Source organism: Microcaecilia unicolor, chromosome 4, assembly GCF_901765095.1.
Source record: "Microcaecilia unicolor chromosome 4, aMicUni1.1, whole genome shotgun sequence".
NCBI classification, from domain to species: Eukaryota; Metazoa; Chordata; class Amphibia; order Gymnophiona; family Siphonopidae; genus Microcaecilia; species Microcaecilia unicolor.
The window spans coordinates 99437525-99460646 of NC_044034.1; the positions used below are offsets into that span (position 1 = coordinate 99437525).

Genomic DNA, 23122 nt, shown 5'->3' on the forward strand with positions numbered 1-23122 from the left:
AAAGGCCTTTTTTGCAGGCGCACTGAAGAATGGACCTGCGCACATCCAAAACACACGCCTATAGCAGCGCAGTCCATTTTCGGCGCTCCTTATTAAAAGGGCCCCTAAATTTGCTGATGACTCAGAGGAATTCAATCACCTCACTCATTCCCATTTCTAGATTATTTATAAATAACGTGTTTTCACGAATACAACCCACGCGTTATTCAAGTTTTTACTTATCGTGACTTCTAACTGTGGGTTAAACAAAGGTAAGGGGTTATACAAGTCATTACATTTAAAGGTCGCTGCAGAGGAAGCATTCTTTATATATATATATATATATATATATATATATATTAAAAAATCCACAACTCCCGAAATGATTACAAAAATACTTTTATTACAAGAAGCATTTAGTAAAGTCCCCATAGGTACTTTTGGTAATATACCTTATAAGAAGGCATTGAACAGATCTATAGCAAAAAAAAAAAAAACCCTCCAAATGGCATCAATGCTTCATAGTGTCTCAAACATTGTCTTGTTCATCACTAGAAGGAAAACCTTCAAAGTCTGTATCATCATCATTGGTGTGGTTGAAATGTTCTGCAACTAATGCCTCCACTTTGTCATGATTGAATTTGTATTCCTCCTCATCGGTAGAATCATACAAAGTTTGTTCTCCAGGTAAACCTGCTTTTTGAAATCTGTTGATGAATGTGGTTTCACTGCTTGCCATGCGGTGTCAGTCCAGCTGCAGACATCTGCATAGGGAGCAGGTTTCTCTTTCCCCGAAGGAGTAAATGAGTGTGTGCCCTCTTGCATCCATTTATCCCATCACTGCCTTACGAGACATTTAAATGCATGGTTAACAACTATGTCGAGGCTGTAGCTTGCATGTTTGTCCACCAGAGATTACTGCTATATGGGCTCCAGCAGCATTCAACATTTTCTTAATTGAGTCCAACTTGTGGGTTGTCATAGAGTCAAATATTAATGATATCTTGTTGAAAAACCCACCCGAGCGAGCATGAAAACAAGCATTTATCCAGTCCATAATATCCTCATTCATCTATCCCCTTTTTTTGTCCTTAACAACAGCGAAGTTTGGGAATTGTTCATGTGGCGTAGTTATGCGTTTGAAGGTAACAAGCGGTTTCAACTTCTTTCCATCTGCAGTACATGATAGCACAACAGTGAAACCTGTCCTTTCATGACCAGTAGTTGTTACAGCCACCGACTTTGTGCCACGCTTACTAACTGTTCTTGTACTCGGAATATCAAAACTCGTGTTGATTATGTCTCCCAGTTGCAGGTTATTTTTCTTGCATTCTTCCTGCACAAAATTAACAAATTTACCCATTTTTTCTTCCCAGTCATTTGGTAGCTTTTGGCCTATCGTTGTTCTTGCTCAAATACATAACTCATTCTGACACCTAAACTTATACACCCAGTTCATTCCTCCATAAAAATCGGTGATATTCATATCAATGGCTAGTGCTTTAGCCTTTTGTTTTATACTGATGGTGGAAACAACCGTGCAGCAGTCTCGTTTCTTAAGTACCCACTGTGTCAGATTTGCCTGCAAATTGGGCCATTTGACAAAGTTTTCATGCCATGCACACTTTCTAGGGTGGATTTCTTTCAGTTTTTCCTCAGCTTTGCACCACTCACGGATATACTACTCATCAGCAGAAAACATATGCCCTACTTCATGATTTCCATGTTTTTTCACATATTCAACTGCCTATAATTTGAAGTCAGCTGTATACGACTTCCTTTTTGGCATTGTAAATAGACAACCGATAAATTTACAGCAAACGTTTCTTCACCTCGGCTGTCCTTGCTTTTCCTCTAGCCCAGCATTGTTGGCGTGCCTCGGCTACCCATACCCACATTCCTGCGCATTCTAATGGCGGCTTAAAGAACTGAGGGGTCTTTTACTAAGGTGCGCCAAAAAATGGCCTGTGCTGGTGTAGACACATGTATTGGAGTTGCTGTCGAAGCCCACTCCAGCCTGTCTGTCTTGTCATTTGTGGGACACAGACTGCACTGTCCTCAGGTTCTGTGAGCAATTGCTGGCTTAGTCCTCATATTCAATGCCTGCTGCAATTTTCACCATAACCAAAGCCTTAAGGTCTATGAGGAAGAGTGTGTGGGGGGGGGGGGGGGGGGGGGAGTTAGACGTAGAGGCCTAGCAGTGTCCTTAGTTGCTGTTGTGCAGCATTCATTCTTCTAAAAGTAAGTGCTTTATTTTATTGGCTGTTTGAAATGTTCATGTTCTTTTCAGCTCTGGCAGCTCAAGCTTATGCACTTAAGGAAGAAAACGACAGTCTCCGATGGCAGCTAGATGCATACCGGAATGAGGTAGAGCTTCTAAAACAAGAGAAAGGGCACCTTGGTCGGACCGAAGAAAACCTCACAAAGGATCAGCAGTTGCAGTTTTTACAGCACACAATGCAGGGCATGCGACAGGTAGCACTTACATTCTTAAATTTTTATACTGTTCAGGTATAGAACAGAATACAGTATATTCTATCCTAGTTAGTCCTCTGGGGTTTTGAATTTTTAAGACCAATCAATGAACTGAATTAATTTTTCATTTGAATGCAGTATAACATTAACTTAATGATTTCATCTCACATAACATTCAAAGGGCAATTCTATAATTGGGCATGTGTAAGTAAATTTAAAACAAATCAGAGAAAATATTTCTTCACTCAACATGCAATTAAAGACTGGAATTTGTTGCCAGAGAATGTTGTAAAAGCAGTTTGCTTAGCAGGGTTTAAAAAAGGTTTGGATAATCCACTGCTTATTTCTAGAATAAGTAGCATAAAATCTGTTTTACTCTTTTGGGATCTTCCCAGGTACTTGTGACCTGGATTGGCCCCTGTTGGAAACAGGATACTGGGTTTGATGGACCTTCGGTCTGTCCCAGAGTGGCAGTGTTTATGTTCTTAACTGTAGTATGTACTATTCTATAAGGTAGCACATGAGTGCTGTAGTAGGTAACTGCAAGGGGATGGAGCAGTAATCAGTTAATGCAGCTACATTGCTGCTCCCTAACTAATTAGCGTGTGATTAGCACATGAGCCCTTGCTGCCAACATAAGTGGCAGTAAGGGCTCCGTGCGCTAATCTTTTCTAATGGCCACAGGCTAATGGTAAAATTAGCGCATAGCCATTAATTAAAAAATGGCCTTAGTGCATGGGAAAGGCGCACTAAAACCAATTTTTAGTGCTGCTTTGTAAAAGGGCCAAACACACTACTATTCCACACCGGCATCTTGGTGCACAGATACTGTGATAGAATTGGTGCTCAGGGAGTGGCATCGGTGCATCAAAATGGAAAATAAAATCTTTGCTGTTTTGTGAAATCTAAGCATTCTTCAGTTCTTTAAAATCTGTAAAAATCTCTTGTGCTTCTGCAACACCTTTCGTGATGAAATGGAACTCAGATATATCACAGCTGTATATAAAGTTTGGACTTTGGTCGTCCCCGTGACGGAAAGCAGTTGATGGCGCCCAAAATCGGCTTTTGATTATGCCGATTGGGCCGACCTTGCGAGAAGGCCTCCCATCTCCCGATTTGTGTCAGAAGATGGACACCCTTCTCTTTCGAAAATTCACCTGATAAGCACTTAAATGCACGCAAATGCTGACGCATGTTTACACCTGAAAATGTATGTGTGCACTACAGCTATAATTTAGTACATAATCTTCTGTGTGCAAAAGCTGTTTTATAAATTTTGTGACTGTAAATGCATATAAAAAGTAGATGCAGGGTAACTGTGTGCTGACTTTTATGCAGTCTGCACATAGGCGTTCCTGGCAGTGTAGTTTGGGAGCCTGAAGATGGCTGTGGAATGTGCATTTTATAAAATACTTGTATAAATGCACAAATTTACACCTTCACAGCAGGTGTACATGTGTGTGTTGGCATTTGCTTGCTGATGGATCTGGATCTAACAACCTTTTATACAATAAACCTAAAATAGATTTCTTGCAGGACGTCTTACATAGGCATCCTGTTATAAAATTATTATTTTATAAAATACTGACATACTTTACAACTATGTCCCTGCTCTACCCAAACTGCAGCCTCCAGGAACACCTACAGGTGGCATGTGTATAAGTACTTATACATGCATATATTGCTGCACATTTTCATAAAAGAACAAATCTCAGAAAATGTTGCCAAAGTAAAAAGTTAATTATGTGAAAAATAGAAGAGCCCTCATATTAATAGGTAAAGCCATCACAGCAGTCTATTTTATGACTGTCAAATAGTAGCTAAAGTCCCCCAAGGAGGTAACTGCCTGCTTTAACTCAAACAATTTCTTCCTCCTATTCTTTGTCCATTTTGAAACGTCTGGAAACACTTGAACTTTTGATTCCCAAATATTTGTATCAACAGTTCTATAGTACAGTTTTAGTACAGATTCTGTCTTGATGGAATAGAAATGTTACTAATAGAGAACGTCTGCTGAAGACTTCTTCAGAAGACTCTAATATAGCCGAAACATCCAGCAGAGAAGAAGATATCTGAACCAGTTGATTCGGTTGAATCACATTGTAGATCTTCTGTAGAGGACGTACTACTGACTCCGGATATTTCTACACAGAACTCAAAAGCCAAATAAATAAATCCTTTGGAAATGAAAGATTAGATTGTGGAAAGTTCAGGAACCTCAAGTTCAAGGATCTGTTTGAGTTTTACAGATTCTCAGTCGTTCTAATTAATATCCCTTTACCTTGAACCATAATGCACTGACTTGTTTTTAGTTCCTCAACTGGGGATTCCAAATCATTTGATTTTGTAGCATGAAGGTTCAATTTAGTCTCCATTTCACAGAGCTTTGTGCTGGAGGACATAGAAATATTTACAAAGGAGGCACAAATCTTATGAGACTCTCCATGGTTAACCATAAAGTATCCAAGGTCACCACAGTTGACTTCAGCAACAGTTGCAGAGGAGTGGAGGGAGGGAGACTCAAAGATGACAAGCTATCAATCCTCTCCATAGCACACAACTCCTGACTACTATCAGAAGGATTTACTGTGCTCTCCTGCATGTCTGGCGTCCTTGTTGGAAAGGACGCTCTCATTGTCAACTTGTTGGATTCCCTGTCATTCAACTATATCTTCCATTACTCAATTTCTTTTAGATAGACCTTTGACTCCTCGCTTCTGTTGAGTCCTTCTTCTACCTGCACTCACAACTCACTTTTTCTCAACAGGTTTCTTCAGTCCTACATTCTGGTTTCTTTGCTTTACGTCAATTGCACTCAATTCACAATTATCTGGGGAACGATGCCTTACACGCGTTATATCATGCCTTTGTAACATCCAGATTGGACTACTGCAATGTGGTCTATGTGAGTTTGTCTCAGTCTAACATGAAAAGACTAAAATTATTACAGAACCTTCTGTCCACTTCCTCTGTAAAACCACATGGTGTGATCATGTAACTCCACTTTTCTACCACTTTCACTGGCTCCCGGTTTGGTCTAGGATCCAATGTAAGATCTTGGTCCTAGCCTTTAAGGCCTTCCGAGATGGAACCCCTGACTACCTGGTTATTGTAACAATACTTTATGTTCCAACTCACCAACTCACATGCTTCACTCTCTCAGTGATCATTGTCTTATACTTCCTCATCCTAAAAAAAGCTCATTGGGAGTCAACTAGAAATTGCGCTTTTTTTCTTTTTGGCTTCCTTTTTGTGGAATAATTTACCCCTTGCTTTGTGTTCAGAGACATCTTATACTAAATTTAAATCAAAATTAGAAACACATTTATTTTCCACAGTGTTTGATATTGGTTAATGTTGACAGACAGATAACAGTGGCAGATATGTAGTTTGTTTGTGTGTTACTAAACTATTTGAACTTTTATGTTTAGTATGCGTGTTGGGTCTTTTCTTTAATTTTTATGGTGTTCCTTTCTAAATGTGTAATTATTTTATTTAATTGTAAATTGCCTAGACTTGGTGTTAGCAAAATTGTGTGATACATCAGATTCTCGAATAAACATAAACATTCCAGGAGCACTCATGCTCACAGCCATGGCTCAACTTCCATGTTCCTCCCCATTGTCAGGGAGACCAGATCTGGCTACACTGGGAAACAGAAGAAGTTTAGGCCCAGATGGGCTCAAAGATGTATCGCTGGCTAAGTCGGGGCTTATCCTCACTCTGAACAGCTTCCCCAAAGGCTGTAGACCCCACACACAGTGTAATTGTGGTTTGGTGCGCTGAAACAACAGACTGTGGAGGAGCAGGATTACTTCCGTCTTGCCCCTTGTCTTCAGCATATTAGAAGTCAGAAATATCAAGGAAAAAGTAAGCATTGTTGGGAGCATGTGATCAGCGTGACTCACTCCAGCATCATCATAGGACTGCCCCCCCCACCCCATATTCTGTGAAGTTTAGTTCTTTGAATTTAAAATGTAGTGTGCCACAGAGGTCATTATCTCCCCTCTTTACTTAATGCCTACCATACTACAAAAAAAAAAAAAAAAAAGACAGGCAGGTAGGGAAAGGGAGCTCCTAACCAGCCCTCTGTCCTTGTATGGACAGAAGGAAGTCAGGGGATCTTGGGGCTTCCCCACAGGCATTGTTTTTGTTTTGTTGTTGTTACTTCAGGAGGGAGGGTAGGTTGGAGCTTCTTCCCCGGAAGGACACCTTTGATTCTTTGTAATAGGGAGGGAGGAAAGGAGGGAAGAGAAAACAGTATCAGCTGAGAGGGTTCTTTTTGATGTAATTCTCACATTAGGTAGAGGGATGGAAGGGCATGGAGCCAAGGGCAATTTTTAAATATAATTGTTAAATGTAGGAGGAGAGAGGGAAGTGAATGGTGTCCTGTCTTACTTAATTCTTTAAATTAGGCCAGCTATTACATTTGCATTATTAAAAATCTTATATTCTGCAGTCACCCATTGGAATTCTAGGTGGATCACAAAAATAAAAAAGATAACCAGGCAGACCCTGGGAAATTACAACTTAATCAACCATATCAACGATGATACAACATTCAAAAATTTCTTAAAAGGAAAGTTTTTTAATAATTTCCTAAAAGTCAGGTAATTCTTTGTTTCCCTAATATAAACAGGGTGAGAGTTCCACATGGTTGGAGCTTGATAAGCGTAACTTGCAGAGAAGATGGTTTTATTTTTCAATTTACTAGGGTTAGGGAAATGAAGACATAAGTTAACTCAAAAGTTTCTTTCCTTAACTGGATTATCAGTCTTATTAGTTAAATATAAAGGGGCCAAACCATGGAGAGATCTAAAAACGAATGTACAGATCTTAAATTGGACATGAGCTTCAACTGTGGCTCAGCTTATATGGATAAATTATCCATAGAGCGACTGAATTTCTCTTGTATAAGGATAATGTCATAAGTACATAAGTAATGCCACACTGGGAAAAGACCAAAGGTCCATTGAGCCCAGCATCCTGTCCACGACAGCGGTCAAACCAGGCAGTGGTGTGCTGGTAAATTTTTAACAACAGGCTCTCTCTCCCCGGTCCACCTCGGCACCCCCCCCCGTCCACCTCGGCGCCCCCCCATCCACCACTGCGCCGCCCACCCACCTCTGCGCCCCCCCCAAAAAATTGCAGAGCTGGCTATACCCCGGGGGGGGGGGGGGGGGGGCGGCGGCCAACACATTACTCTCTCCAGGAAAAAAAAATTAAATGATCCCAGGTTCCAATCTAATTCATGTTTAATATGGGATAAAATGCCATAAATAAGTAAATAAACATAAACTTTTAACGTTCAGCACCTGATTCTCAAAGTGGACATATTCCAAACACTATAATGAAAATAAAATTATTTTTTTTCTACCTTTGTTGTCTGGTAACTTTGTTTCTCTGATCATGCTGGTCCAGTATCTGATTCTGCTGCTCTCTATCTGTTCCCTTGACTCCGTTTCCAGGGCTTCCTTTCCATTTATTTCTTTTCTTTCTTTCTTTCTTCTTTATTTCTTGTCCTCCGCAGACTTGACTGTACAGTGGATCCAGCTTCTGCCTATTTTCTCCATCCATGTGCAGTTTCTCTTCTCACTTCCTTTTCCCTCATCTAATCTCCTTCCTCTATCATCCCTCCATGTCCAGCATTTCTTCTCTCTCCCTTCCCTCCCCTCCATCCATGTCCAGAATTTCTCTTGCTCTCCCCTCCATTCATGTCTTGAAACTCTCCTCTCTCCCCTGCCCCTCTCTATCCATCCATACCCAGCAATTCTCTTCTCTCCCCTGCCCCCTCTGCCCATCCATGCCCAGCAATTCTCTCCCCTGCCTCCCTCTGCCCATCCATGCCAGCAATTCTCTCCCCTGCCTCCCTCTGCCCATCCATGCCAGCAGTTCTCTCCCTCTGCCCATCCATGCCCAGCAATTCTCTCCACTGCCTCCCTCTGCCCATCCATGCCCAGCAGTACTCTCCCCTGCCTCCCTCTGCCCATCCATGCCCAGCAGTTCTCTCCCCTGCCTCCCTCTGCTCATCCATGCCCAGCAATTCTCTCCCCTGCCTCCCTCTGCCCATCCATGCCAGCAGTTCCCTCCCTCTGCCCATCCATGCCCAGCAGTTCTCCTCCCTCCCGCTCCCATCCATGTGTAGCGATGTCCTTCGCCCCCCCCATCCTCCCCTGCCGCTCCCATCCATCAGTTTCAATTACCTGCCTCGAAGCGCCGCATTATTTAAGGCCTGCCTGCTGCTCGTCTCCAGCTGCCTTCCCTGCTTGCTTCTCAGGCGTTCGGTTCGCGCCCTTAGTCCCGCCGCGGGAAAAGGAAATGACGTCAGAATGACATCAGAAGGCGGGACTAAGGGCGCGAACCGAACGCCTGAGAAGCAAGCAGGGAAGGCAGCTGGAGACGGGCAGCAGGGCTTTAAATAAGGCGGCGCTTCGAGGCAGGTAATTGAACTGACGGATGGGAGCGCCAGGGGAGGATGGGGGGGCGAAGGACACCACTAGACATGGATGGGAGCGGGAGGGGAGGTAAGCATGGCGCCCTCCTGCCATGCTTACCTTGTGCAATGGAGCCGGCTCGCCCTGTACAACAACCGGCTCGCAAGAGCTGTCAAAATTTAACAAGCAGCTCTTGCAAGCTGGTGCGAGCCGGCTCTAGCACACCACTGAATCCAGGCCAAGGGTACCTGGCGAGCTTCCCAAACGTACAAACATTCTATACATGTTATTCCTGGAATTGTGGATTTTTCCCAAGTCCATTTAGTAGTGGTTTATGGACTTGTCCTTTAGGAAACCGTCTAACCCCTTTTTAAACTCTGCTAAGCTAACCGCCTTCACCACGTTCTCCGGCAATGAATTCCAGAGTTTAATTATGCGTTGGGTAAAGAAAACTTTCTCTGATGTGTTTTAAATTTACTAAACTGTAGTTTCATTGCATGCCCCCTAGTCCTAGTATTTTTGGAAAGCGTGAACAGACGCTTCACATCCACCTGTTCCACTCCACTCAATATTTTATATACCTCTATCATGTCTCCCCTCAGCCGTCTCTTCTCCAAGCTGAAAAGCCCTAGCCTCCTTAGTCTTTCTTCATAGGGAAGTCGTCCCATCCCTGCTATCATTTTAGTCGCCCTTCGCTGCACCTTTTCCAATTCTACTATATCTTTCTTGAGATGCGGCGGCCAGAATTGAACACAGTACTCAAGGTGCGGTCGCACCATGGAGCGATACAACAGCATTATAACATCCTCACACCTGTTTTCCATACCTTTCCTAATAATACCCAACATTCTATTCGCTTTCCTAGCCGCAGCAGCACACTGAGCAGAAGGTTTCAGTGTATTATCGACGAAGACACCCAGTTCCCTTTCTTGGTCTGTAACTCCTAACGTGGAACCTTGCATGACGTAGCTATAATTCGGGTTCTTTTTTCCCACATGCATCACCTTGCACTTGCTCACATTAAACGTCATGTGCCATTTAGCCGCCCAGTCTCCCAGTCTCGTAAGGTCCTTCTGTAATTTTTCACAATCCTGTTGCGAGTTAACGACTTTGAATAACTTTGTGTCATCAGCAAATTTAATTACCTCGCTAGTTACTCCCATCTCTAAATCATTTATAAATATGTTAAAAAGCAGCGGTCCTAGCACAGACCCCTGAGGAACCCCACTAACTACCCTTCTCCATTGTGAATACTGCCCATTTAACCCCACTCTCTGTTTCCTATCCTTCAACCAGTTTTTTAACCACAATAGGACATTTCCTCCTATCCAATGACCCTCCAATTTTCTCCGTAGCCTTTCATGAGGTACCTTGTCAAACGCCTTTTGAAAATCCAGATACACAATATCAACCGGCTCCTCTTTGTCCACTTGTTTGTTTACTCCTTCAAAGAATTGAAGTAAATTGGTCAGGCAAGATTTCCCCACACAAAAGCTGTGCTGACTTGGTCTCAGTAATCCATGTCCTTGAATGTGCTCAGTAATTTTGTTTTTGATAATAGCCTCTACTATTTTCCCCGGCACCGATGTCAGACTCACCGGTCTATAATTTCCCGGATCTCCCCTGGAGATCAAGCCCTTTCCTAACTCTGCCTCCATTTGTTTGGCCAAATTCTGGCTGTACACTGATTTATATGGCCAGAATTTGGCTATGGAATTGATAGTAATTTTCAGGAGGAATGACTTAGGCCGACTGTGAAGTCGTTTTGAAAATCGACCATCATGTAACCGTATACCCCAAGGAAAAAGTTAAAACAAAAACTTTTTATTGAAAGAAAGTAATATAGCAAAATCTAAACACCAGTGTCACTTGTGAATCAAGTGTAAGTCCTATCTTACAGAATAAAAAAACAATCACCACACTTATGCTAGCTTTTCTTAACCCCCAAACTCATGAAAATAATCATTGATTTGTCTTCTGTCAAAAAATTTTAAGCCCATAAAAGCAGTTCATCAAAGGGTGTAGCATGGTAGACAATAATGACACTATGAAGAGGATTTTAGCACCAAAAACTTGTGCAGCTTATGTGTATTACTATCACAGTTTATCAAACAATAGTTTCCTACTAAAATACTTGGCAGGCAGCCCAACCTTTAGATGCTTGCTACAGTCTGGTTGCTTTTGATAAATAAATACAAATATAACTTATCGAGCCCTTTTATTTGCCTTCCAGGGTGCTATTTTTTATTGACCCTTCAATTTTCTTTTTGTGGCTATTCATTGGCTTCCCGCCATTCACATAGAGCTGCTCGCTTCTCTAGGAAAAAGTGTTTAAAGTGAAGTAGTCACAAATGCCACTGTTGTTAAGATTCGTCAGTATTGTGTGTCTTTTAAATGTAGACACCTGACATTCGGCCACACAACAATAATGGCCTGCACACAGGTTTTTTTTCCTTGTGGGGGAACAGAAGGCAGTGGCGCACCAAGGGTGGGGCAATGGGTGCAGTCCGCCACAGGTGAAGGCAATAAGGGGGTGCAACTAACCCCCCCCCCCCCTTTCATTCTCAATCTCCTCTCGGTCTGGCAGCTTCCCCCTCTCTTAAACCTCCCCACCACCAATCTACTTTTATACATGGCTTCTTCCACTACAGAGGTGGCCAGCAGTGTTAGCGATTCACATAACGCTGCCTGAGCCATTCCAAGAGCCTTCCCTTTTCCATGACCCACCCCCTCTGATGTCGCTTCCTGTTTCCGCAGGGGCTGAACGCATCAAAGAGCGTGAGTGGGAAGCACAGGTACGTGTATAAATCATAGAACATTATAATTTGTGCACATTCTATTACACAACTAAGCATGGGCATTTACACCAGCCAAAGGGCTAGTGTAAATGATTATGTATTACATTTAAGCACATTTTCAGCCACTTGTGCTAGTATTCTACTTTTCTTTATAGAATATACTTGAAATAGGCACCATATCATAGAATTACTTTCAAGGGTTCCCTACATAACAGTACCCTTTCTACTGTAATCTTTCATTAATGTGAAAGGAGCATGAGGAAATAAAGATTTCATCTATTTTCTTGTAGAGCAAGCTATAGTAATTAGGCTGGTGCTTACTGTAAAAAAAAAGGCATTCTAACAAAATATTTATATGATACAAATACTATTTGCATTCATTTTCAAATGTTAAAGTGTGACTTAAATATATTTTTCAAGCAAACCTCTAGAGAATATTACAGAACATTATTTGCAGCTGCCTCTTTGTTTCATGTAAATTTCCAGCCTCGATGGAAGCCGCCTTCTGCATGTTATAAATACATTGTGAGTGTTATGGCATTGTGACTTTCCTAAGCTCAGGGTGAACAATCTTCATAGCTATTTATTATATTACTGGTGAGTAAAGAACTGCAGTATAACTGGATTAAGGAAACTGGGCTTCTTTCATTTTTTTGTTTCCTATCACATTTGCTGTTTGACTAATTTTTCCAGTAATTTCTTCAGCTACAGGAAACATTAAAACTCATTTCTCAATGATTAACACAAAAAACACAGCACGTGAAAGATGGAGGCCAAAGTTTCATTGTGTGGTTTAAAGTAGTATTCACTGTTAGAGAATGGCACGGGGACAGAGTTTGTCCCCACCTCGTCCCCGTGGGTTCTGTCTCCGACCCCGCTCCATCCCCACAGGTTCTGTCTCCGACCCCAGCCCATCCCCACAGGCCCTGTCCCCATGGGCTCTGTCTTCATCTGCAGATGTCTCTAACAATTAGGATTTTATATTTAAATCTTTCTATTAAAGTATAAAAAGGAACAATATGCTGTGCAACTGTTGTGTATAAATTATAAATAGAAAACAATAATAACAGCAAGCAGCTATAAATAACCCTCCTCACCACCACCCTCTACCCTTCCAACCCCAACAATAGCTGATTTCTACTACCCCAAGGAATCCTAATCCACCCTGTTAAAATGTCCATGGGTGCAATTACAACCCGTTCTGTATGCCCTAGAAGGGAGAAATATGCCCTATGAAGCACTGTTATGATTTTTTAATCTGTGGATTAATAAGAAGTCATCAATAGTTTCAGGATTCAGTCTAGCTTCTGCAATAGAAGATGTTTTCTTAGAAGATGTGCTGATAGCAGGATGTACAGGATCCCCCATGCAAATTTGCTAGCTGTGACCAGCATGTTTGTTTGTTTTTCCAAAAAAATCCAAATTTCATCTGCATCACTGAAACATAAATAACAGTCCAGTTCATTAATAGGCTTCAAAGTAGAAAATGACACGGGGACAAAATTTGTCCCCGTCCCCATGGGCTCTGTCCCTATCCCCACCCCATCCACATGGGATCTGTCCCCATCCCCACAAGCTCTGTCCTTGTCCCAATCCCCACGGTTACTGTGGGTCCCTGTCCCCATGTCATTCTCTAGTCACTGTTCAACGAACATGGAAAAATGTATTGTAATGTACTGTTGTATATATGGAAAGGGCAATTTTTAAACCGCATTTAATCCATAGACATGAGGTATTTGAAAATTGCTCACCCTGGGCTGGATTCTGTAAATGGCGCTCAAAATTAGGCGCTATTCTGTAAAGGGCATGCACTATTATAGAATACTGCTTAAGCATTGATCTCGCACCTAACTTTCGGTTCCAGTCTTAATGTCTGCTGCAACCTGGTGTAAATGATGGCACCTAAGTTAGGCAAACTGTCCCAGTATTATATAACTGAGGGGTCCTTTTACAAAGGCAGAGTAAGCTCTACGCGTGAACAGCATGCGCCAAAATAAGACTACCGCTAGTCTAGCGCACCCTCCTGGTGGTAATTTGATGTGGCGCATGATCATAAACTGGTTACCATGCAGGAGTGCAGTCGTGCACAGAATTATTAATTTGGTTCCTCCTGACGAAGGAGTTCAAAATGCGGTCCAGCATGGGGAACTGGTTACTTGAAGTGGCAATTGTTGTGGAAGCATTTCTTCAGCCACCCAACTTGGCAAAAGGGCTCCTGCATTTTTGACACGCACTGAGGCACCCTTTTACCGCAGCGGGTAAAAGGCAGGTCTTCGATTTGTTTCAAGAAATGGCTGTGCAACTGCCGCGTGGCCATTTTAGGGGGGAGCACGTACTAATACCCATTGAGGTGGTGTTAAGGGCTCTTGCGCAAACCTGGCAGCAACTAGGCAGCACACGGCACTTCCCGATTACCCCCGGGTACACACTGGCGCTACAAAAATTGAAATATTTTTGCAGCACCAGAAATGGCGCGTTCTGGGGGAGGAATCTAGTGCTGGGCTGCTATGGTAGCCCAGCAATACTTCCCTTTTAGCGAGCGTTAAGCCCACGTTGGGCTTACCACCGCTTCATAAAAGGGCCTCTAAGTTTATACCTGGGGCAACAGAGGGTTAAGTGACTTGCCCAGGGTCACAAGCAGCTGCAGTGGGAATTGAACCCAGTTCCACAGATTCTCAGCCCACTGCACCAACCATTAGGCTACTCCTCCACTCAGCAGTTTTTGTGGACATTTACAGTATTCAGTATATCTACAGACTTTATAAAATACACATAAAACAGGTACACTCTTCACATTTTTATTTTTAAGTTTTAACAGTTTTTATTCAGGATCAAAAGAACAGTACAGCAAACTGCTGAACAATAACACAAGGCAAAGTCTAGAGTAAAGTACATGATAACAAATAGACAATAATATAAGAATGGACAAAGCACAATAATGTATGAGAAACAAAAGGAACTTGCGATCTCAGTTTTATGAACAACCTACTACCACCTAACCCCACTACCTTAGTCCTTTCATAATGCAGCTATAATGGCATTTTGTCTGGATTCTTATGACTCCAGACCATCGTATATGGCATGAATGTACCTAAAATTTCCTTAGCCTCCCACTCTCAACCCCATCATTCTTCACATTTTTTTAGATGCCCTGTTATAAGATTCTCCTCTTTAGCTGCAAACTTGTGAAGACAGATTTTCAGACAGCTTCCATGGCTTGTCTAGACTCAAGATGGCAACAGGCTACACAAAACCAGAGAGGTGTCACATCTGGAGTGCTGAGAAGGAGACATGACTATGATTAAGATAGAAATCATTGCTGCCCTCAATGAGACCCACACTGCTTGCCAAGCGAGGGACAGAATGTGGTTAGCAGTAGGGAATGCTTGCAATCTTATCTTTTATGAGCACAGGAACTTCTACCTTAGACAACACTAGATGCTGGTTGTACTTCAGTATGAAGGGTGCCAAAGAATGCTGTTTGAAAGAAAGCTATATTTTGAGTTGTTCTATTTCCTATTCCTTTCTTGGCTATTTGCTTGGTTCTGCTGAATTATATACTTAGTACATAGGACAAGACTCCAGATACAATTCTACAGGCCAAACATAACTCATGTTACCTTCTGTCAGAATCCAAAGTGGTCATGTCTGGATGTCACCTCTGACTCTCAGTTCTGCTATTCCATACTCCAAGGTCCAATAGAGAGCCTTTGGCATTGATTTTCAAAGAGTAATGGGGATTGGACTGTAGAATGTTCACTATCCTTTCCTTCAGCAGCATCTCCATTATCTTCCCAGTACAAAGGTTAAATTTACTGGCCAGTAGTTTCCCACCTCTTTTCTGTCGTTTCTAACTTAGTAGGCCAAATTTTGGTCTGCTAAGTTAAACTGATTTTCAGTCAAATGTAGCTGAAACGATTTTAGATCTTAAATTATCTTAAATTAAAGAGGTTACAACTTGGACTCCTAAAATGATAGCACTCAGGCTTTTAGGTGCCTTAACTTAGCTGGCTAGTGCTGAAAATCTGTACTAGCCAGCTGAGCTGGGAGGAGGACACAGGATTATTTACTTCCCAACTTGGTATCCAGTGTTGCTCTGACTTCACCACGGGAAGTGGTGAGGTCAAAAACAGTAATGGAATTCAAAAAGGCAATGATAAAGACAGAGATTCTCTATACGGCATGGAGATAGAATAAAAGTATAGAGCATTTTCACTCACAGTGAAACTTAAGTAACTTTCACAAAAGGCATAGAGGTGTTAGACTGCACTGGGCATTGGTTACAACCCTAAAGATGGGGGGGGGGGGGGGAGGGGGAGAGGTGGTAACCCTCACAGAGTCACAGGTACAACCCTGGCCACCTTTCTGACAGACTAGATGGGCCATGCTGATCTTTATCTGCTGTCATTTGCTAATGTTACTAATTGGTCAAGTAACTAGCTTCCCTAAAATATTACCAAAGGCTTTTATAACTGAGTCAAGCCTGCAAATTGGATAATAAATATTAACAAGAATATGAACAATGCTCCGCAAGCCCAAAAAGCACAAAGGGACTTTGGCACAATCTGCATACTGTGAGCAGTGATTGATGTTTTCATAGTTATATTGTGACAGCCAAGCAGTACTGAGACGTATTGAACCTTCATTTTTCCCCTGAAGTATGCACAAGTTCTGTTGAATCTACACCACAGTCTTTTAGGTTCACAAGATTTTATTTCATCAGCTTGCCATCATGTTTTGTGTACTTGTATTGACTGAAAATCCAAATGTACTGCAAAAATAAAAAAGGCATATACCACAAAAGTATCTACTAAGATGCTTCTCTCTGCCCCTATCCGAGAGTATTAATATATCCAAACAATGGAGTAGGCCATTAGGAAAGTTAGAGTTCTTTGAAGCTCAGGCCCAGTGATAAATACTGAAGCTACAGTGTTGATACTTCTTCCTCCACTACTGCTGCAGGATGCTATATTTGTGGGTGTCTTATTTTCCAGCTCTGTGACTTTAGTTAAGATCATTGAAGTCTATGATCCTCTAGAAAGTGCTGGCCAACAACTTTCTTTGTCTCCTTGACTGTTGTCATAACAACCTTCTTTTTATCCAGTGTATCTGCAGTTTAGCTGGGTATAACATCGCTGCATAGACATTTCTTAATTTCCTGAAATTGCTGATGCGGCTTAGCAGTTTCACAGCTCTAATCTTGGAAAATCATACTTTTGTCTTTCTCATACGATAGCACATTTGATTGCCTGAATAAACTAGTAATAGCTTTCGCCATGATTACCAGGCTTGATTTGCCATCAGATTTAGGGGTCTTGTTAATATGTGAGGTTTTTTGCCACATTGTTTTTCAAACACCTGTTTCAGATTTCCGAGATGGTATGGTAACTGGGCTGGTGTCTGAAACGTAGTAACATAGTTAGTGACAGCAGATATAGACCTGAATGGTCCATCCAGTCTGCCCAACTGTCACACTCGTTATCAATTCATGATTAAATCAACAATGAATGTGATATAAAATAGTAGATCATGGTCTTTCTTTGGCATTTCTAGGACATACACCATAGAAGTCTGCCTGGCCCTGTCTTTACATTCCAGCTACTGGAGTTGCTGTCGAAGCCCACTCCAGCCTGTCTGTCTTGCCATTTGCGGGACACAGACTGCACTGTCCTCAGGTTCTAGCCACTGAAGTTGCTGTCAAAGCCCTTTTCTCATCCTAAACCGGATTGCCATATACAGGACACAGAGCATACCAGCACTGGCCCTGGTTCATCACAGCCAGAGTCACCATCTAAGTGTCACTAAACACATCTACACACGTGCAGCCATATAGGGTTTTTTTTATATATCATCCATTTTCTAATTAGAGATCCTCTGTGTTCATCCCACGCTATTTTGAATTCTGTCACTGTTTGTGTCTCTACTACCTCCCTCAGGAAGGCATTCCAGGCTTTCTACCACTCTCTCTGTGAAAAACAATTTCCTGACATTACTTCTAAGTCTACTGCCCCACAACTTCAATTCTTGTCCTCTAGTTTTGTCTTTTCCCCTTTTCTGGTAAAGTCTTGTTTCTATATTAATACCTTTCAAGTATTTAAATGTTTGTATCATATCTCCCCTGTCCCTTCTGTCCTCTACGGTATACATCTTCAGGTCTTCCAGTCTCTTCTCATACATCTTTTGGCACAAACCCCATACCATTTTTGTTGCCTTCCTCTGGACCGCTTCTAGTCTTTTTACATCCTTAGCAAGATAAATCAAGGTATTTTATGGACTGAACAGATACGGCAAAGCCAAAAGAAGCCTTTCCGGACCACCTAGGAAATTTGATGTTCAAAAGACAATATGGAGTCAATTATGACACCTAGATATCGGAATGAATGCATTTATTTATTTATTTAGATTTTCCTCACACCTTTTTCAGTAGTAGCTCAAGGTGAGTTACATTCAGGTACTCTGGATATTTCTCTGTCCCATGAGGGCTCACAATCTAAGTTTGTACCTGAGGCAATGGAGGGTTAAATGACTTGCCCAAGATCACAAGGAGCAGCAGTGGGATTTGAACTGGTCACCTCTGGATTGCAAGACTGGTGCTCTAACCACTATTGAAGGCATTGAAACATTAAAGAGGATAAGGGTCAAAGTAAGTCCCTTATATGATCCGGTAATCCAAGATACAGTAGTTTTGGTAGTATTTAACACTAGTTTATGTACAAATAACCAGGTGGCCAAAGCATGAAGGGCTGTCTGTAGTGGAGCTAAGTCTGGTTAGTAGTGTGCATTTCAGAGCAGGGGTTCTGAACCCAGTCTTTAGGACATACCTATCCCAACAGGATATTCACAATGAATATGCATGAGATAAATTTGCAAACACTACCTCCATTGTATGCAGATATATATTTCCTGTATATTCAGGAAATCTAGACTGCCCCAACTTGACATTTCGCCCATTAGATTGTAAGCTCCTTGGAGCAGGGACTGTCCTTTTTGTTAATCTGTACAGCGATGCCTAACCCTAGTAGCGCTCTAGAAATGTTAAGTAGTAGTAGTAGTATATTCATTGTGGGTATCCTGAAAACCTGACTGGCTAGGTATGTCCCGAGTATTGTATTGAGAACCACTGTTTTAGAGAGGCACAGATTGTTTAGAAATGGTCTTGTAACCTTGCCCAGGCAGATGAACGTCAACAACTTTTTATCGTCGGTCCTCTGAACTTTTTTTTTATTGCACATTTAAATTCTGTCTTTCAAATAATTTCAAAGTAGCTAACACTAGAAAACAAATAGCCATCGTTACAGTTTCAATCACCTTCCTCCCCCATCTTTATGATCATGGCTAGGGATCACAAGGCTAGATTAGATTGGCTAAGGAAAAGGTTACATGGTCTAAATGAAGTGTAAGCGGCAAGAATGATAATGTCTCTAATGCAGCGGTAATGAAATCATGAGACGCTGACCGCATCTGAAGTTCATTTTGTGATTGCACTGTATGAGCGTACTTTTGAAAGTCCAGTGGAGTGCCTGATGGCAATTTCTGAGCGATATCAAAGGTAAGTGCACTATTTTTTTATACTACAATTTGTGCTGACGTGTATGTATCCCTGAGGAGTGATATAAGAGATTGTTAAACATTTTGGGCCCTGTTTACTAAGCCACGCTATAGGCACGCTAGCGTTTTTAGCGCGCGCTAATGTTAGAGACACCCATATATTCCTATGGGTGTCTCTAGCATTAGCGCACGCTAAAAATGCTAGTGCGCCTTAGTAGTAAACAGGGCCCTTTGTGTGGAGTTGTTTAGAAAACTGATTTTTTTTTTTTTAGCCAATTATTAGACAGGCATGGGAGCAGAAAGAGTTGTTAAAAGCTACCCGGTTTTCTCTGAGGCTTTTTCCTACCCCACAAAATTCGATCAGCATTTTGTTATAGTACGAGTAAATTGGGGGACTTGCACTAATTCTGTTTACGATAGTTTTGTATTATTGAAGTTTTGAACTTTTACCACTGCCCCCTATCTGTTATGGTTAGAACCCACAAAAGCTTCTGCTTTTAGACCTTTATATAAAACAGCAATGCAGATTTAGTCTGTAGAATGGTTTTCTTTTTATCCAATTATTTAAGCACCTGATTCTAATTAGTCCAGTGGCGTAGCTAGGGTAGTTGACACCCGGGGCCGGTCATTTTTTAACACCCCTCCCCCCAAATCCAGTACTAGGCATACCGAGAATACAAAACACTCAGGACCTATAGAGCAATTCTACCATACCATAAGCAGTAATTTGTATGAGTCACACAAGGAAAAGGAAAGCATCTTAAACACTACAGTGAGCACTAGAACATCAATTCACCTATTGTAAAACGAAAACAGACAGATTAGTATAGATCGTCGATCCTGCACAGTCAATGCCAACCAAAAGCCATGTCTTTTTCACAAACACAGATACACCCTAATCCACTATAGAATAAGTAATCATAAACTTTCTATTTAGACAAAAATTAAACTGAACCCCCGATGCCAGCTTCTGCATACAATGCAACACCACAGAAACAGAAAATGTCCCCTAGTACTGTGCAAAATATAAAGACAGCAGATGTAAATTTGAAAAACTAACAAATACCAATCACCACTTTACAAATTAACAAATAGAAATAAAACAAATACAGAAAATAAAATATTACCATTTTATTGGACTAATACATTTAGCTTCCAGAGGCCAAAATCTCCTTCCTCAGGTCAATACAGTATAGTGCTGTTACAGTATCCTATCCTGACCTAGGAAGGGGGTTTTGTTCTCTGAAAGTTGTCAAAATGTATTAAAATTAGTCCAATAAAAATATTACCTTATTTACATGTTCTGTTTATAAACATTTATTAACACAGCTACAATACTATATCCTAAAGCAAAAAAATATATATTTTATTTACAGTTTGTCTCTGGTGTCTGCTTTCCTCATCTTCTTTTCACTGTCTTCCTTCCATCCAGCATCTGTCTTCGCTCTCTCTCTCTGCCATCCAGTGTCTGCCCTCTCTAATGTCCCTTCCATCCAGTGTCTGCCCTCTCTTTCTGCCCCTTCCATCCACTGTCTGCCCTCTCTCTCCCTTCCATCCACATCTGCCCTCTATTTCTGCCCCTTCTATCCACCATCTGCCCCAGTCTGCCATCTGTCTCTTCCGCTTTTCAGCCCCAGACCCATTCTCCCACCTGCCCCAGGCATGGACCCATTTTCCCTCCTGCCCCCTTGTCAGACCCCAGTTCCAGCTTCAGACCCCTTCTCCCCTCTGAGCACCCCCCTGAGCTCCCCCACCCCTCCCCAATCCCCTTCTCCCCTCTGAGCACCCATCTGAGCTCCCCCACCCTCCCCAATCCCCTTCTCCCTCCCCAATCCCCTTCTCCCCTCTGAGCACCCCTCTGAGCTTCCCCACCCTCCCCAATCCCCTTCTCCCCTCTGAGCTCCCCCTCTCCCATCTGAGCCCCCCCCCGACCCGGTCCCGTCCCCCCTCTTCTCCTGCCACCACCCTGCCTTTTTAAAAAAAATCCATGCAGCAGCGCAGGCAGCGCCTCGCGTCTGCCCTGTGTGTGCTGTGAAAGAAGAAAATCGCCTCGCTGGCGTCGGGCCTTCCCTCACTATGTCCCGCCCTCAAGGAAATAGGAAGTTACCTCAGACGAGGGCGGGACACAGCGAGGGAAGGCCCGACGCCAGCGAGGCGATTTTCTCCTTTCACAGCACACGCAGGGCAGACGCGAGGCGCTGCCTGCGTCACTGCATGAATTTTTTTTTTAAAGGCAGGGTGGTGGCAGGAGACGAGAGCTGTCGGCTCTCGACGGAGCACCCCCCCACCCGCTGACACCCGGGGCGGACCACCGCCCCGCCCTTGCTACGCCACTGAATTAGTCAATTAATTTTGCTAAGCAAACTAGGGCTTTACTTACTGTTTCAGACATAGATTCCCTAAATTAATCCTGTTGTTCCTATTTTGTACATAATCTTTTCTAAAGAAACACAGAATTGTTTAATTTAGACAATTTTCTGTGCATAAGAAAAGATGGGTTTCAATGAAACAAGAGCATTGTGGTAAGAACTTGTAATTCTTATTATATTTGAGGATCACAAATTTGTTTTCAGCACTCTAATTGCATAACAAAATGAAAGAAATGTAATGATAGTAAGGCTAAATCCTGCTAAACCATTTAGGTCACTGCCCTGCTAATCCCAATTCTTGAAACTAGCTGTACAATATTATAATAAGATTATGCCATGTCTAAGCACTCATATAACAAGTAACCCACTACTGGATTCCATAATAGCCCTACCAATGTGCCAAGAGAGCAAGTACTGTTAAGGGGATAATTTTGTAACGGGGCATCCATTAACATTTCCAAAAACATATCTATTTTATGTGTGTTTTATAAAGGCCAGCAGTGCTAGCCAGTGCCCAGTGGTGGTGGAAGGGTGGGTGATCCTGGTTTGGATAAGGTCTTTCCTGGGACCTATGCTGGCCTGTTTCCAGCACTTTATACATGTTCTGCTGTTGAATGATGATGTGTAGCGCCATACATGTTGGCAATTCCAACCCCAGCACCACCACCACCTGTCCTGCTGGCCCCACACATGTTGCCCACCTCTAAATTATAATTACAATAAAACTTATATTCCTCTACAAACCATATTCTGGATCAGTGTGGATTACAATATATAAAAAAGTGACTAGGCCAACCCTAGGAAATAACATTTAAAATCTCATAGACTAATCCAGCTAAAATTTAAAAAATATATATATTTTCCTAAACAAGTAAGCAGTATGCTGTAGTGGGAAATAAGTGCGCTTTTAATAGCTTTTGAAATTTCAAGTAACCTGAGGTCAATCTCAATTCAAGAGGGAGTGAATTCCAGCAGTGAGCTGATCTACAAGCAAAGCCCACTGCATGAATGGATTTATACTTCACATTTTTCAGTGTGGGGAACTGTAGTAGGGCCTGATCTCTAGACCTAAGGGAATGATCTATTGTTTTGGCAACAAGTAGCCTATATTCTGGGAGTATGACCATAAAGTGTCTTATGCACCATTGTACATACTATAAAATGATATCAAGCTCCATTGGGAGCCAGTGGAGGCTTCTCAATAAAGGTGTCACATCATCTGATTTCCAACCAGTGATGTAAGTCCAATGCTGTAGTATAATCTATTCACACAGATCTACTTTTCACATTTAAATGGGTGTCTCTAGCATTAGCGCATGCTAAATTTAAGCATTTGCTAAAAACGTTAGTGCATCTATAATGCAACTTAGTAAACGGGGCCCTAAGTCTTGTTGTTAGGGATGACAAATTGTCCATCTTCATGATGAAGATGGAGTGTAGTTTGCCATATATTGATGGCAAACTTAATATACTTGTTAAGTTGGGATATATTTTGTACTTTCCATATGATCTCTTCTCA

General features: G+C 42.0%; 1 protein-coding gene across 5 annotated transcripts in view; it reads left to right on the forward strand.

Annotated features, from left to right (window-relative positions):
- Nucleotides 1-23122, forward strand: part of ENOX1 (ecto-NOX disulfide-thiol exchanger 1) — a 661896-nt gene that overhangs the window by 562730 nt on the left and 76044 nt on the right. For all 5 annotated transcript variants that reach the window (XM_030200535.1, XM_030200539.1, XM_030200536.1 and 2 more), the window contains exon 12: nucleotides 2270-2454. In XM_030200535.1, the coding sequence (XP_030056395.1) occupies nucleotides 2270-2454 (185 nt within the window). The remainder of the gene's footprint in view (nucleotides 1-2269; nucleotides 2455-23122) is intronic.